The sequence below is a fragment of the Oryx dammah genome, unplaced genomic scaffold (assembly GCF_014754425.2).
Source record: "Oryx dammah isolate SB20612 unplaced genomic scaffold, SCBI_Odam_1.1 HiC_scaffold_13, whole genome shotgun sequence".
Taxonomy (NCBI): domain Eukaryota; kingdom Metazoa; phylum Chordata; class Mammalia; order Artiodactyla; family Bovidae; genus Oryx; species Oryx dammah.
This window is the reverse complement of record NW_024070197.1, coordinates 10362337-10377802: the sequence shown is the minus strand read 5'-3', so window position 1 is coordinate 10377802 and position 15466 is coordinate 10362337. Positions and strand designations below refer to the sequence as shown.

At 57.5% G+C, this 15466-nt stretch overlaps 1 protein-coding gene and 1 long non-coding RNA gene across 2 annotated transcripts in view; one reads left to right on the top strand and one right to left on the bottom strand.

Moving 5' to 3' along the window:
- Window positions 1-1384: 1384 nt before the first annotated feature.
- Window positions 1385-15466, top strand: part of GRIN2D (glutamate ionotropic receptor NMDA type subunit 2D) — a 32969-nt gene continuing 18887 nt past the window's right edge. Inside the window, exons 1-5 of the mRNA XM_040252396.1 lie at window positions 1385-5027; window positions 8470-9089; window positions 13862-13976; window positions 14368-14579; window positions 14850-15018. Of these exons, the coding sequence (XP_040108330.1) occupies window positions 4563-5027; window positions 8470-9089; window positions 13862-13976; window positions 14368-14579; window positions 14850-15018 (1581 nt within the window). The 5' untranslated portion in view covers window positions 1385-4562. The remainder of the gene's footprint in view (window positions 5028-8469; window positions 9090-13861; window positions 13977-14367; window positions 14580-14849; window positions 15019-15466) is intronic.
- Window positions 13879-15098, bottom strand: LOC120872197. Its single transcript, XR_005723199.1, has 2 exons — window positions 14956-15098; window positions 13879-14028 (listed from the first exon to the last, which is right to left on the bottom strand). It is a non-coding gene; the product is annotated as an uncharacterized LOC120872197 (long non-coding RNA).

The following is a 15466-nucleotide window of genomic DNA, read 5'->3' as shown; positions in this document are numbered from 1 at the left end:
GTGTGTGTGTGTGTGTGTGTGTGTGTGTGAGAACAGAGCGAGTGTGCGAGTCCCTCCCGCTCCGGCTCCTCCAAGCCCTGGCCGCCGCCACCGCCCTCCGCCCGCCTGCAGCCTCCCTGGCCACCGGTGCCCGGCTCAGGGGTGTCAGCCCGGGTGGGTCCGCCTGGCCCCCAGGGGTCTCTCGTGCGTCTGCCATCTGCCCGGTGAGGATCTGTGTGTGCGGGTGTCTGGGGCTGGGCTGGAGGGGGGTGTGTGTCTGTAAGGGCTGCGGTGGCTGCAGGCAGGCGGGAGGGAGGGGTCTGTCTGTCTGTCTCGACCCCAAGCCACCTGCCTGGGTGTCACAGGCCCCCCAGGTTCCTCCCTCCGAGCCTCCCCCAAACCCGGATGCATGGTGTGTACCTGGGCTCTGCGCCTCCTGCCTGCGGCCGGCCGGGCGTCTGGTTGCCCGTGTCCTCCTGTCTGTCTGAACAGCCCCTGACGGCAGCGGCAGCCTGGCCCATCAGACCCTCCAGTGTGTGTGTGTGTGTGTGTGTGTCTCCCTCCTCAAGCTCTGGGGGTGTTTAGGGGAATCCCAGGGAAGTGAGGTGGTGCGTGTATGCGTGTGTGTATGTGTGTGTGTCTGCCTGTATTTGAGAGTGGGGGCGTGGGGGGGTGCCTGGAGGTGGGAGGTGGCCAAGCAGGAAGGGGCAAGCAGTCGCCCAGACAGGCTGTCTCCCGCCTGCCCCTTACGCAAACACACACACCAGCCACCGGCTTCAGAGGTGACCCAGACAGACAGACAGACAGACACAGACTTGGGGGGGGGGCACTGAGGGCACAGAGTGGGGGTTTGCGAATGAGACAGGGAGAGGCGGGACCGGACACATGGACGGGGGGGAGGAGCCGGGGCTGAAGCGGCAGAGGGGGGCACCCCGGGTGGGCGGAGGGGGGATCCCCATGGGGTCGGAGCGGCGAGAGGACACCCCGACAGCCTCCGCAATGTCCGGGGCCCAACTTCCAGCGCAACATGTGTAGCCGCGTCCTCGCCTAGCCGGGGTGGCCTCAACCTTGGGGGACAGACAGGGCAGGACGGACTGAGGAAGAGAGAGCCGGAGCCAGGGAGCCAGGGCCGGGCAGGAGGTCCCGGCCGCCGCCGCCGCCGCCCCAGGGCCTGGCCCCCCCCCACGCACACCCCGCGGCTCCCTGAGCCCCCTGCCGAATCTTCGGGTCGCTGGACTCCGGTTCTGTTCCTGGCACCCCCGCAACACCCCCCAGAACAGGGTCATGAAAAGGTAAGGCTGGGGTAGGGCTGCAGGGGACGGGGTGGGAACGTGGACTGCTCCCCCACCCCCCTGCCCGCCCTGCTCCAGATCTAGGACAGGGAAAGTTGGCAAGGGGCCTCAGTTGGAGGGAGAGGGCTGGAATGGTGGACAGGGGTCTCTGGGGGAAATCTTTGCCCTCTATCTCCTTCTCCCTCACTGAGCCCTTTCCCCAGGTCTCTGCACCCCAGATCTCCTAACCCCCCCATTGCTGACACTTTGATCCTTCTCCCCAGCCCCATACACCTGACGCCCCGTCTCTCTGTCCCCCATCTCTCCCTCTCACCTTCCCTCTCTGAGCCGTACCCCCCTACCCCCGCCCACCGCCCGCATCAGCCTCCCCCCTCGGCTGGTCCGCTTCCCTCTCTCCAGCTCCATCTCCCCTCCCTCCTCAGCTGCCAGTCGGCTATTAATACCCCTGCCAAGGACCTTGAGAGTATCCAGGCCTTGGCACCCCTCGCCCCAAGCTCCCATCCCTTCCTCAAGGTTCTGGAATACCCTTCTAGCCTCTTCCAAGCACCAGGATTAGGGTGGGGAAAGAATGGGGTTGGAGTGGGGGGGGCGGGAGCCGTCCGCAGCACGACGCGAACTGTGGGGGGGTGGGGAACGCGGGCTGTGGATCGAAGTGGCCTCTCATCTCTTCTGTGATGGATCCGGGGGGAGTGATGGAGACAGGGACACCCCAGGAATCTCTGGCACCCTCCTCCTTCTCCTCAGCTGGGGGACAGACTGTACTGTGCACCGGACCTGAGTGGGGCGACTCAGAGAGGCTGGAGCTGGGGCAGGGGTTGCCCAGGATACTGGACGAATGGGGTTTGAGACCACAAGGGGTCCTTAAGGGAGGAGAGGGTTATGGGCCTGGATTCCTGGGTCCTAGGTGTAAAGGAGGCTGGGCCCCTGGATTCCTGAGTCTGGGGGCAGGAGAGAGCCGGCACTCCTGGGTCCTGGGAAAGGATGGAGCTGAGCACCCACAGTCCCCGGTGGGTCTGGGGGAAAGAAGGGATCTGAGAGTCAGGATTCTGGAGTTGATGGGAGAAATTGGGAGGATGGGACTTCTGTGTCTGAGGGAAGAGGGGGCTGGGGGCGCAGTGTCCTGAGCCCCTTGACAGGGCAGGAGATGAGGTTCTGGACTCTTTGGCCCTGTGCGGATGGAAGTGGGGACTGAGACTCACGAGGAGGTGGCGACTGGAGGCCTGAACAATGTGATCCCTGAGGGTGCAGGTTTGGGGGTTGGAATGCCAGACTGCTCCAGTAGCTGGGGCTGCCACCTCTCTATCCATCTCTGGAGGGGTGGGCGACTGTCCTCTCGAATTCCTCACCGGAAAGAACTGGGCATCCAGCCTCTTGAGAAGGGTGGGGCAGGAGCTGCCTTCTTGGGCTTCAGCCAGGGAGCAGGACCCCAGAATCCCCAAGGCCAGAGGCCAGGCAGGGGTGAGTCTGAAAGAGGCAGAGAAGAGGCTGAGGGGTGAGCAGCCACCAGGAAGGGAGGGGAGAGCCAGTGTTATCCTGGGGAGGGGGGAGTGCCAGGCCACAGCTGTGGGTTATTTTGGGGCAGAGGGGGGCTATTCTGAGCACTGATTGAACCAGCTGCTTGGGGAAGGGCAGAGGAGAGGAGGGGCGAGGGGGAGCCAGGATTGAGGCATGCTAGGAGCCCCCACCCCCACCCCTGGGGAGACAGTGCCCCAGGGTCCCTGGGAAGGCCTGGGGGTAGGGGGGTGGGGAGGGAGGCCTCTAGGCAGACAAAGGGGTGTCGGCCTTTCCCCTACCCCAGGCTGGCTGTAGGGTGGATGGAGGCTCTGCGCTACCATGGCAACCGGACAGGAGGCTGATTGACAGTTAAGAGCAAGCCCTTCCTTGTCTGGACCCTCACCCCTTTCCAGAAGCCCCTTCTGCAGGCTCCAATCCCTCTCTGGGAACCAGAAGTCCAGGCCCCCAGGGGCCTCTTTCCTCAAGACCCAGGAGCCAGGAGTCTGGGCTCCCAGCCCGACCACCCCAGGCAGCTAGTATTCAACAGGGGACATAGGAAGAGACGCTGTATTGCTTCTCATTTACCAAACTGCTCTGGGCTGGGAGCCAGGGACCCCCACCCTTCCCAGCTCTCCACAGCTGTGCTCCCCCTAACCCCAGAGCCCAGTCTGGACTGTGACTCTAGCTCTTACTGAGAGTGGAGGGACGGGGGTAGGAGTAAGGGGACAAAGATGGGTTGGGGGGTTTGTGTTCCAGGGGAGGGGGATGGTCACAGAGGCATTTGCTCCCTGCAGGATGGCCCACTAATTTCTTTTTTTTCTCTCTCTCCCCCCACACACCTGACCCCTTTTCCCTCTCTCTCTCTTTTTTTTGTTCCCCTCACTTTTTCTTCCTTTTATTTTTGATCCCTCCTGCCACTCGCCTTCCCGGCCTTGCTTTCATGTCTGTGCTGGGCACCTCCCTGGTGGGGGTCTTGATCTCTGCCTTGCCTCGCTATTTCTGTCTTCCTGTGTTTTCTGTCTGCTCTGCCTGCCTCTTCAATCTCTAATTCTGCCTGTTTCTCCGTCTCTTGTGGGTGCGTGTCTTGTGGTGGCTGTGGGGTCTCTGTCTCCATCTTCCTGGGGTTTCTTTCCATCTTCCTCTCTCGGTCCAACTTTCGGGTTTCTCTCCTCTCTCCCACCTTCCTTCGTCTATCTCTGCATCTCTCCCGCCTCTCTCATTCCCTCCCTATTTCTGTCACTGTCTTATCTCTCGCTCTGTAACTCTGAGCCTATCTGTCCCTGTCTGTTTCTCCTTCCATCTCTTTCCTCCACTCCATCAACTCTCTCTCCCTGACCATCTCTCTGTGGGTGTTTTCATCTCTTCCTATCTTCCCGGGCCTCCCTCTCTCTGCTCTTGTTCTGATCCGATCTCTGCGGGTCTCTTTTCCATCTGGCCTGTCTCATTGTCCTCCCTGTCTATCTCTTCTCCCCACTTCTGTATCTTTTGTGGCCCCATTACCCATTCTCCCTGTTTCTCCCTTCGCTTCTGTATCTCCCCCTTTGCCTCCGTATTTCCCTGTGTCTCTCCCTCTATTACTCCATCCAACCTTTCTCCTACCTCCGCATCTCTCCTTCCTCGCATCTCCCCTTCACCGTGTATCTCGCCTTGTCTCTGTCGTTCTACCTCTTGTCCCTCATTCCTGTCCCTCTCTCTGCTTCGCGTGTCCGCCGCCCCATCTCTGCGCCCCCCTCCCTCCTCCGTGTCCCTCCCCGGGCGCCCTCGCGCTCAGAGGCCGCCCGGCAGGGCCCGCAGGCGATGCGCGGCGCCGGTGGCCCCCGCGGCCCTCGGGGCCCCGCTAAGATGTTGCTGCTGCTGGCGCTGGCCTGTGCCAGCCCGTTCCCGGAGGAGGTGCCGGGGCCGGGCGGGGCCGGCGGGCCTGGCGGGGGCCCCGGCGGGGCGCGACCGCTCAACGTGGCGCTCGTGTTCTCGGGGCCCGCGTACGCGACCGAGGCGGCGCGCCTGGGCCCGGCCGTAGCGGCGGCCGTGCGCAGCCCGGGCCTGGACGTGCGGCCGGTGGCGCTGGTGCTCAACGGCTCGGATCCACGCAGCCTCGTGCTGCAACTCTGCGACCTGCTGTCGGGGCTGCGCGTGCACGGCGTCGTCTTCGAGGACGACTCGCGCGCGCCCGCCGTCGCGCCCATCCTTGACTTCCTGTCGGCGCAGACCTCGCTGCCCATCGTGGCCGTGCACGGCGGCGCGGCGCTCGTGCTCACGCCCAAGGTGCGCGCGACCCGTGGGCGGGGCTCGGGGGACGGGGGGCGACCCGTGGGCGGGGCCTGGGCCGGCCGTGGGTGGGCGGGGTGGTAAGGGGCGTGGCCAAGTCCTGAGGGTCAGCCTCGGGGATGCAGTGAGGACAGATGTAAAGGTCGGGTCTAGGTAACGGGCGGTGCTTACTTGGAGGGACGTGATCTATAGGAGGTACAGAATATGCCGGGGAATCATCTAGAAACAGGGTCTGAGGGGACCAGGCTATGGGAAGAGTTGAGAGGCTGCGGGAGCGGTGAATAGTGAAGGGGTGGGATCCGAGGAAGAGGCGAGGCCGGCCAGCGAGGGGCGAGGACTGGGTGGGTGCCAGAGGGGGCATGCCTGCGATGGCAAGATCTGAGTGAGGGGTGGGCTCTGGGATCAGCGACGGGGTGTCAAGTGAAAAGTAATGGGGCTCAAAAAGGGGTGAAGGCTAGAGAGTAGGCAGGAGCCAGAAAGTCGGAGACCGTGACCAGGAAAAAGGATTATTAAGTACTGAGGGACAGGAAAGGGCCCGGCCAGCTGAGCATGAGGTCTAGAGGTCAATGTAGAAGGACTGAATCATCTGGTGGAAGGATGAGTATGAGAAAGGGAGGCATCCTTAGTGAATGAGAGAGAGAGGGGTAGCCTTGCAGCTAGAAAGTGGGGGAAGGCCAGTCAAGGAAGAGGTGAGTCAAGGAAGGGGCGAGGCTAGCTGGTGATGGGGGAGGCCAGGGAGGACAGGCCCTCAGTTCGGTATTAAAGGGGCAGAGTCTAGAGAGGAAGACGGTCTGGGGGAGGGATTTGGGCAGGGGAGGTACCCAACTGGAAGGCGTGGAAAGCGAGAATCCAGAGAGTGGGCCTGGAAAGATGAAGGCCTCAGCCATTGAGAGGTCAAAGCCAGGAGCCTGCAGGGAAGGCAGGGGCAGAGGCTGGAGCTAACTGGCTGTGGCATGGAGAGAGGCCAGCCTCCCGAGGGCACAGGAGGGGTCAGCTGAAGTGGACTTCTGGTAGGGAAGGGCAGGATTTGAACAAGCCTGGTGTGCGGACTGAGAAGAACCAGGTCAGTTTAGAGGAGGCCTCTGAGAAGAGGCGGGGCCTATTCAGGGGTGGAGCTAGTGTAATAGAGAAGTGGGTATCGCCTGAGGCTGGGGCCACCTGAGTGGGTGGAGCTTAAGTCTCCACCAATTCCCTGCTGTGAGGGCCCAGCGGCTTTGTGACTAGATCTCTGTTGCATGCCGGGACTCGTAGTTTTCTTCTGTCTCGAGCACTCTGGGAAAGACCTCTGTCCAACTTTCTTCTTCTCTTTGGCATGGGGTTGTCCAGAGATCTGTAGGCAGATCACCTGCGAGGTGAACTTACTACTTCCTGGCTGACGCCTCCTTGGGATACGGAGAGATGTGGTCCCTCCTGCCTCCATGGCGGCTGAGAAGTGTGTGCCCCTCCATTTCATTGTCTGCTGGGCACTGTGGCCCCGTCAGTGCATACCCATTGCCTTCTGGGAAATGTAGTCCTTTTAGTGTCTTAGAGTGGTCCTCATAGCTCTATCTGTGTCCCCATTGAATGCTGGGAACGTGGTCCCCTGAGTACACATTCAGCTGCCAAGCATGAGGGCCTCACAGGGTCTCATACCATTCTGGGAAACCTAATACCCTCAGGACAAGTGCCGTAACCCGCGCACATTTAACCACAGGCATATGCCTAGGGAGAAAGTCCACTTGCTCGTCTCATTGCATTACTGGAAGATTTATTGAGGACTGATTCTGTGCCAGGGCTGTCTCAGGTTCTGGGGAATACAGTTAGGGAAGGTTAAAAAAAAAAGACACGGTCTCTGCTCTTACGAAGCTTGCATTTCTAATGAGGAGACAGACAAAACAAATAACAGATAGTGAAATCTGTCCTGGAGGAGAGGTAATGACCAAGGCCGTGGATAGTGGTCAGGGGAGGCTTCCCTGAGGAGGTAAAACTGAGCTGGACCTGAGGGCGGAGGAGGGGAAGGAGCTGGGGGGTGTCCCTGAGAAAGGTGACAGTGAAGGGCAAAGCCCTTGAGTCTAGAAGGAACCTGAGGTGTTTGAGGAAGAGCAAAGAGGTGGGGCTGGTGGGACATGAGGTCAAAGAGGCCACAGGGACCAGGTCATGTGAGGCCTTATGGACCACAGTGAGGACTTTGGTTTTGACTCTGACTAGAATTTTTGGAAGGTTTTCAACCAAGAAGGGAGGCGATCCAACTAATATTTTGAAAAGATCACTCTGGCTGCTGTCTGGAGAATGAAAGTTTCGAGAAAGGAAGCAGAGATGGGTTAGGAAGCTGTTGTCGTCTAGGCAAGAAAGGGGAAGCAATGAGGGTCATGATGGGGCCATAGTGAAGAATGAACAGCTGGGGTCATGTTTTGAACAGAGAACTGAGAAGACTTGGAGATGGCCTGGATGTGGGCCCAAGGGCTGTCCAACAGGATTTTCTGCCGAAATGATGAAAGTGGTCTTCATCTACTCTGTCAAATATGATAGCCACTAGCCATGTGAGCTGTTGAGCACTTGACGTGTGGTTAGTATAACCAAAGAACTAAATTTTATTTAACTTTGATTTAATTTGAATAGTCATGGGTGGCTAGCAGCTACCATACTGGAGACCACAGGAGACTATTTAAACCCATGGGTTTGGATGAGATCACCAGGAAGAGAGGACAGAGAAGGAAAGAGGAGATGAGGGCACTCCTATGTTTAGAATTCTGATGGAGGAAGAGAGTCTAGCAAAGGAAACAGAGAAGGAGGGGACAGGAAGGTAGGAAAAAAAGCAGAGAAGGGCAAGCCTACTCAGCAAAGCTTCTCCCATTTGGGAGAGACTACCTTGAGCACCCTCATGGCCTGTTGGGAGATGTAGTCCCTCTCAGTGGATGCTGGGAACTGTAGTTCTTTCCTGGGTTGCTGCCTGTGTTCACTAGGGTTATGTTAGCTGCTGTAACAGATAAACCCCCACTTAGTGGCTTAACTCAATAGAAAGTTGTTCCTCACTCATATAAAATCCAAACAGGTGTTCCTGATTGGAGTTTGCTCTCCTCCAAGCTCTGACTCAGGGACTCAGTTTCCTCCGTGCTGTGGCTTTGTAATCCCCTAGATTTCTCCTCAGGGGCCTCTGCATCTGCCCTCGGACAGGGAAGAGTAAGGTGCATAGGCGGAGAGGTTTTCATGGATGAGCCTAGAACTCAGTCCAGAGGCTAAACCTAACCCACGTCTAGCTCTGTGCCCCAAGCAAGGAAAGGAGATGGGTTTGGCAAACAGCTAGATGTTGAGAGCTGTGATGCCCTTATCCATTGTTGGGAGATGAGGTCCCCTCTGGATCCCTGGGAGCTGTGAGCCCCTAGCTGGCTGGTGAAGGTCAGCAGCTGGGAACTGAGATCTCCACATGGGGGAGGACTGACATCCTCCTTCTCCCCTGCAGGAGAAAGGTTCCACCTTTCTGCAGCTGGGCTCATCCACAGAGCAGCAGCTTCAGGTCATCTTCGAGGTGCTGGAGGAATACGACTGGACGTCCTTTGTAGCCGTGACCACGCGTGCCCCCGGCCACCGGGCCTTCCTGTCCTACATTGAGGTGCTCACTGATGGCAGCCTGGTGGGCTGGGAGCACCGTGGGGCGTTGACACTGGACCCTGGGGCTGGCGAGGCTGTGCTGGGCGCCCAGCTCCGCAGTGTCAGCGCCCAGATCCGCCTGCTCTTCTGTGCCCGTGAGGAGGCCGAGCCCGTGTTCCGGGCAGCTGAGGAGGCTGGCCTCACTGGGCCTGGCTACGTCTGGTTTATGGTGGGGCCCCAGCTGGCTGGAGGCGGGGGCTCAGGCGCCCCTGGGGAGCCGCCTCTTCTGCCAGGAGGCGCCCCACTGCCTGCTGGGCTGTTTGCAGTGCGCTCGGCAGGCTGGCGGGATGACCTGGCCCGGCGTGTGGCAGCTGGTGTGGCCGTTGTGGCCAGAGGTGCCCAGGCCCTGCTGCGTGACTATGGCTTCCTGCCTGAACTTGGCCACGACTGTCGTGCCCAGAACCGCACCCATCGAGGGGAGAGTCTACACAGGTGAGCAGGGCTGGGCTGGGAGGGCCGTGGGAGGACTTCTGAGCCAGATCACCTGGGGTGCTCGGTGACCTAAAATGGGTCACCTTGCCTCTCAGAACTTCAGTCTCCTTCTCTGTAAAATAAGTGAAATTGGCTCTCCTTTCTGGGATTCAGTCAAGTGATTTGGAAAAAGACACCTGAGATACCGGGAGAGGATTACTGTATTTCATGATTTTAGCATGTGCGTTTTTGCAGTTTTAATGTCTTTGAAATCAAGACATGTTTTACAATCATCGCTTATCATGATTTCATGGGCAGTGCTTTTTTTTCCCCTTCGTGGTTGTAAAAATAGCGATACATCTTCTAGTTGACAGCATGTTGCTACTGCTGCTGCTAAGTCGCTTCAGTCGTGTCCGACTCTGTGCGACCCCATAGACAGCAGCCCATCAGGTTCCCCCGTCCCTGGGATTCTCCAGGCAAGAACACTGGAGTGGGTTGCCATTTCCTTCTCCAGTACATGAAAGTGAAGAGTGAAAGTGAAGTCGCTCAGTCGTGTCCGACTCTAAGCGACCCCATGGACTGCAGCCTACCAGGCTCCTCCGTCCATGGGATTTTCCAGGCAAGAGTACTGGAGTGGGGTGCCATTGCCTTCTCCGTGATAGCATGTTAGGTTCGGTGAAATATCTAGTTGGGGGGCTTCCTTGGTGGCTCAGTCGGTAAAGAATCCACCTGCAATGCAGGAGATGCAGGTTCGATCCCTGGGTCGGGAAGGTCCCCTGGAGTAGGAAATGGCAACCACTCCAGTATTCTTGTCTGGGAAATCCCATGGACAGAGGAGCCTGGCAAGGGTCATAAAGAGGTCCCAAAGAGTCAGACGTGATTTAGTAACTAAACCACCACCACCACCCTAGTTAGCGTAGGAGCTGAACTTCAGTAACCAAAAAGACCCAACAATGCGATGTCTCCAACAAGGTAGAGAGGTCTCTCACTTAACAACCCAGAAATCCATGGTCCAGGTTATCAGGAGACTCCATCGTTCCACGTGGTCATTCAAGGGCCCAGGACCCTCCCACCTTGTTGCTCTGCCATCTTTCCATAAGGTGGAAGCTGGGTCAAAGGGCATGTCTGAATTCTAGCTCGTGAGAAGGGGGAAAGAGAGGAGGTGGAGAACACACCATTCCCTTTAGGCTAGTGAGGCAGAAGGGATGAGTCTTACATCCCATTCGTGAGAACATAGTCATTTGGCAGGGCTTGAATTCCTGGGGGTTTGTAGCCACATCCATGCAGATTGGCTAGATACCGATTCTGATCGGCTAATGTCTGTGCCACACTGATTGTTAGTTTGAATATCACCTGCCCATGGCCTGGGTTAGCTGCAAGGAATGTCAGAGAATATGGGGAATGTTGATTCTAGCTGGACAGGGGTGTACCCAACTGACACACTACTGTTTTATATTATTTTATTTGTTCACACTACTCTTTTAGATGAGGGGACCAGGGTTTGGTGAGAAACAGCATCTCTACCCTAGGAAGCTTTGGGAGTTTGGTGACAGAGCAGTGGAAAGAGGGGCCTTGGATACTGAAATGAGGATGAGCTGAGTTTGGGAAGAGGTGAGGGGTGGGGAAGAAAGCCTAAGGGAGGAGAATTGAGAAGTGGTGATTTGGGAATCAGGATCCAGGGACAGACGATGACAGAAGCCTCCCTCGTTCATAAATACTTACTGAGCGCCCGCTAGGAACTAGGGCTCCTGCTGGGACCTGGGAACGCAGAGATGAATAAGACCGTGGACTTCTCTTCAAAGAACACAGGGTCCTGTAGGGGTAGCAGACAGGGACGGCATAATGACAGCACAGCATGATACTTGCAATAATGGAGGTTGCATGGGCTTTGTGGGAGCACCATAGAGGAACTGCTAAGCCAGAACATTTTTGGTCGCAGGAAGCAGAGTCTCATTCAAGTTTCCTCGGGGAAAATGGGGTTTGTTGGAAAAGATAAACACACACAGAAACTCAGACATCAGGAATTGAGGCCAGTTCCTCAATTCTAGCTACTCTCAATTCTTTCTCTCTCTCTTTTCCCTCCCTGTCTCTATCTCCATCTTCATCAATATCTCCATCTCTGCCTTGTCCCCACAGAAGGCAGTTCTTCTCCCTGTCCAGTTCTTCTGATGACCCAGAATTTCTGTTCCCTCATGATACGCATCATTTCGGCCCACTGTGTCTGCCACGTGTGTGCGTGCTAAGTCCCTTCAGGCATGTCCGACTCTTTGCGATCCCATGGACAGGCGAGGATACTGGAGCAGGTTTCCATGCCTTCCCCCAGGAGATCTTCCCGACCCAGGGATTGAACCTGCATCTCTTACGTCTCCTGCATTGGCAGGCGGACTCTTTACCACTAGCACCACCTGGGAAGCCCTGTCCACCACCCATCCCTCCAAATCTCACAGCTAACTTTCTCCCAGGAGAGGAATTGGGTTGGGCCCAGTCAACATTCCAGACTAGGCTACACAAGTTATGGGTCAGCCCATGGGTTCAGGGAAGTTTCCAGGAGAAGGTGGTATCTAAGTTGAGACCCGAAGAATAAATTGCTCATTCATTCATTTGTTGAAAAGCCCTTTATCAAGAGTCTAAGCCCTGCTTTATACACAGAGTATAATGTTGAACAAGGCCTCTGCTCTCACAGAGCTCACAGTCTCATAGGCTAGACAATCAGTGGACAAACAAGAAAAGAAAGGAAAAAAACATCAATGGGTAATAACTTCTGAGATGAAAATAAAGCAGACAGAATGTAATGAGAAATGCCTATGGTGCTAGGTTAGACGAGGTCGTCAGCAAAGGCCTTTCTGAGTAGGGGAAATTTGGAGGTTAAAAAAAAAATGGATAAAGAGAAAGAGCCAGGAGAATTCCCTGGTGGTCCAGTGGTTAGGACTCCAGATCTCACTGCAGAAGACCCGGGTTCAGTCCCTGGTTGGGGAACTAAAATCCCACAAGCTGAGCAGCTGGGCCAGAAACAAAAGGGAGACAGAGAGAGAGAGCCAACTATCGGAAGATCCATGTGAAGAGAAGGGAGGGGGAACAGAAGGTTTAAGGGCCCTGGGGCTGGAAATGCCTGAAATGAAGCCAATGTGTCTGGAGCACAGTGGGCAAGCAGGCAGAATATGATGGAGTGACACGCGGCCCAGTGTAGGTAGGGCATTTAGGCCAGGTTAGGGATTTAGATTTGGCTTCAAAGGCAATCGGGAGTCCACCAGAAATAGATAATCCAGGGAGGGGAAAAAGCATGGTGCAAAGGACCAGCGGGGAGAAAAACTTGGGGCAGTTTGGTGGGACCGTAATAGCTCAGGGTGGACAAAGGCAGGAGAATTTAGGGGTTGGGAGGGATGAGGCTGGTTAGGTGGAGCGGGGACAGGCCACAGGGGCCCTTTTTTTAAAAAAAGAAAATGTATTTGGCTGTGCCAGGTCTTAGTTGCAGCATGTGGGATCTTAGTTCCCTGACCAGTGATCAAACCTGGGCCCCCTGCATTGGGAGAGCAGAGTCTTAGCCACTGGGCCATCAGGGAAGTCCCTACAAGGGTCCTGAATGCCAGGTTGAGAGGTTCAAACTGTATTCTAGGGCACTCGGGAGCTATGAGTGGGCTCTGAGCAGGAGAGAGTGGAGTCAGTTTGGGGTTTAGACAGACCCCTCTGGGGTGGGATGGGTTCAGATTAGAGGAGAAAGATTGGAGGCTGGAGGCAAAGTAGGAGGCTGGGGTGGGGTCCTGGAGGGTTGTAGGGACAGAGGGAGGGCTGGGGCAGAGATATCCCCAGGGCAGGAAGGATGGGATTTGAGGATGGATCCCCTGCATGGTGGGTGAGGGAGGGGGAGTGAGGGGGTGAGGATGGCAGCTGAGGGTCTGGTCCAGTGACCAGGGTGATGTGACAAGCATTCAGAGTGCAGGTTGCCACTGTATAGTAAAGATATTTGGGAGTCCAGAGCCCTTCCCAGGGCTTCTGACCAGAAAGAAGACGTGAGCGGAGTCTTGAACACCTAAGAACTAGTCAGGATTAGGAGAGAATAAGAGTTGTTTTTTTTTTTCTTTTGGCTGCACTGCCCGGCATGTGGAACTTCCCTGATCAGGGATTGAACCCACATCCCCTGCAGTGGAAGCTCGGAGTCTTTCTCTTTTTTCCAAGGGTTTTTTCCTAGGCAGACAGAAAAAGTGAAACTGTTAGTCTCTCAGTCGTGCCCAACTCTTTGCGACCCCATGGACTGTAGCCCACCAGGCTCCTCTGTCCATGGGATTTTCCAGGCAAGGATACTGTAGTGGTTTCCCATTTCCTTCTCCAGGAGATCTTCCCAACCCAGGGATCGAACCCCGGTCTCCTGCACTGCAGGCAGATTGTTTACCAACTGAGCCAGGGAAGGCAGAGAGAAAAGCACCTACAAAGACCTAGAGCTAGGAAACCACTTGGTGCATTTGGAGGACACCCCACATACGGTGTGGTGGGGCAGGGAAAGGGTTTGGGTGGAAAGAGTGACCATGGGAAGCGATCAGAGATGGGGCTGCAGAGGCAGGTGGAGCCCTGAGATCTCGAAACTCAGGCTAAGGGTCTGGGACCTTGTCTTGGGGGCACCAGGCTGCCGAAGGAGAGTGCCTAGTGAAGAAGGGGCATATTCAGGTCTTCAAGAACCCGGAAGAGAGATTCGAACTGGGGGTGGGGTGGGGTTGGTCAGTAGCAAGGGGACTTTCTCTGCCTTCAGGTGCCAAGGTCCAGTCCACGGCCCCACACTACCCTCCCTTCCTCCTGGGCAGGTACTTCATGAATATTACCTGGGACAACCGGGACTACTCCTTCAATGAGGACGGCTTCCTTGTGAACCCCTCCCTGGTGGTCATCTCCCTCACCCGAGACAGGACCTGGGAGGTGGTGAGTCCCAGCGCTGACCTCAGGCACAGGCGAGGAGTGGGACTCCTGGGTCCTGGGGAAGAAGCAGTGAGGACCCAGACTTCTGGCAGAGGTGGGGGCTGAGGCCCTGGGCTCTGGCCTCTGAGGGAGAAGGGGCTGAGAGCCTGAGATTCCAGGTGGTCAAGGAAAGAACTGGGAACCCAGACCCCTGGATCCTGGTAGAAGAAAGCCCAGTGTCATGGGCCTGAAGGGTTTCCAGGTCGTGGGGAGAGGTGGGGGAGGGGGGTCCGGACTTCTGGATCTGAGGGAGAAGGAGCTGGGAGCCTGGGGCTCTGAGGAAGCAGGGCCAGGAAGGCCAGAACATTCTGGAAAGTCCCCCCTCAGGAAGCCTGAACCCCTGCTCTTGGCCAAGGTGGGCAGCTGGGAGCAGCAGACGCTCCGCCTCAAGTACCCGCTGTGGTCGCGCTACGGCCGCTTCCTGCAACCAGTGGATGACACGCAGCACCTCACGGTGGCCACGCTGGAAGAGCGGCCCTTCGTCATCGTGGAGCCAGCCGACCCCATCAGTGGCACTTGCATCCGAGACTCTGTGCCCTGCCGGAGCCAGCTCAACCGCACCCACAGGTGACAGCCTGGGACCCAGGAGTTCCCGTTTCAACACCCCCACCCTTGCAGTCTCCTGCAGTCCTGGCCCCCCAGACCCCACCCACCTTGGGCCCGGAAAGCCCTCCACCTGGGTGACCTTGGGCAAGTCACGTAATTCCTCGGAGTCTCAGTTTTCCCAGAAAGCGACGCCCACCATCGTTTTAGCTGCTGCTCGTCCCTCTCTCCCTAAGGCGTGGGGTGGGGGTGCGGGGTGTCCCCAACGTTCCCGAGCCTGATCGCCCCCCGCAGCCCTCCGCCCGATGCCCCCCGCCCGGAAAAGCGCTGCTGCAAGGGCTTCTGCATCGACATTCTGAAGCGGCTGGCGCAGACCATCGGCTTCAGCTACGACCTCTACTTGGTCACCAACGGCAAGCACGGCAAAAAGATCGACGGCGTCTGGAACGGCATGATCGGGGAGGTGAGGTGGGCGGGGACCGAGACGGGGCAGGTGGGGAGCGGAGTCAGGACCAGGTCTCGGCCAAGGAGCTGCTGGGTCGGGGGTCGGAGCCGGGAGGCAGGAGCCGTGTCTCCGAGAGGGGCGGGACGCCTGGATTTGAAGAGGCGAGGCCACGAGAAAGGCCCACCTTGGTGGAGGGGCGGGGCCAGGAGGAGGGACCTTCGGCGCGGAGGAGGCGGGACTCGGAGAGTGGAACCTTAGAGACTAGAAAAAGGGGGCAGGGCCAGGAGGATGGAGGCCCCAAACCTCCCGGGGCTTGGCAGGGAAGGAGGATGCAGACCACTTCTTCCCACTCTTGTTCTCTCACCTCTGCCTTTCCTGCCCGACTCTGCCTGCGTCCCCCTCACCCACCCCACCACCCTCCTAGCCCTCTCTCACCCTGTCGCTAGTCTCCTCCTGGAGCCTTTGT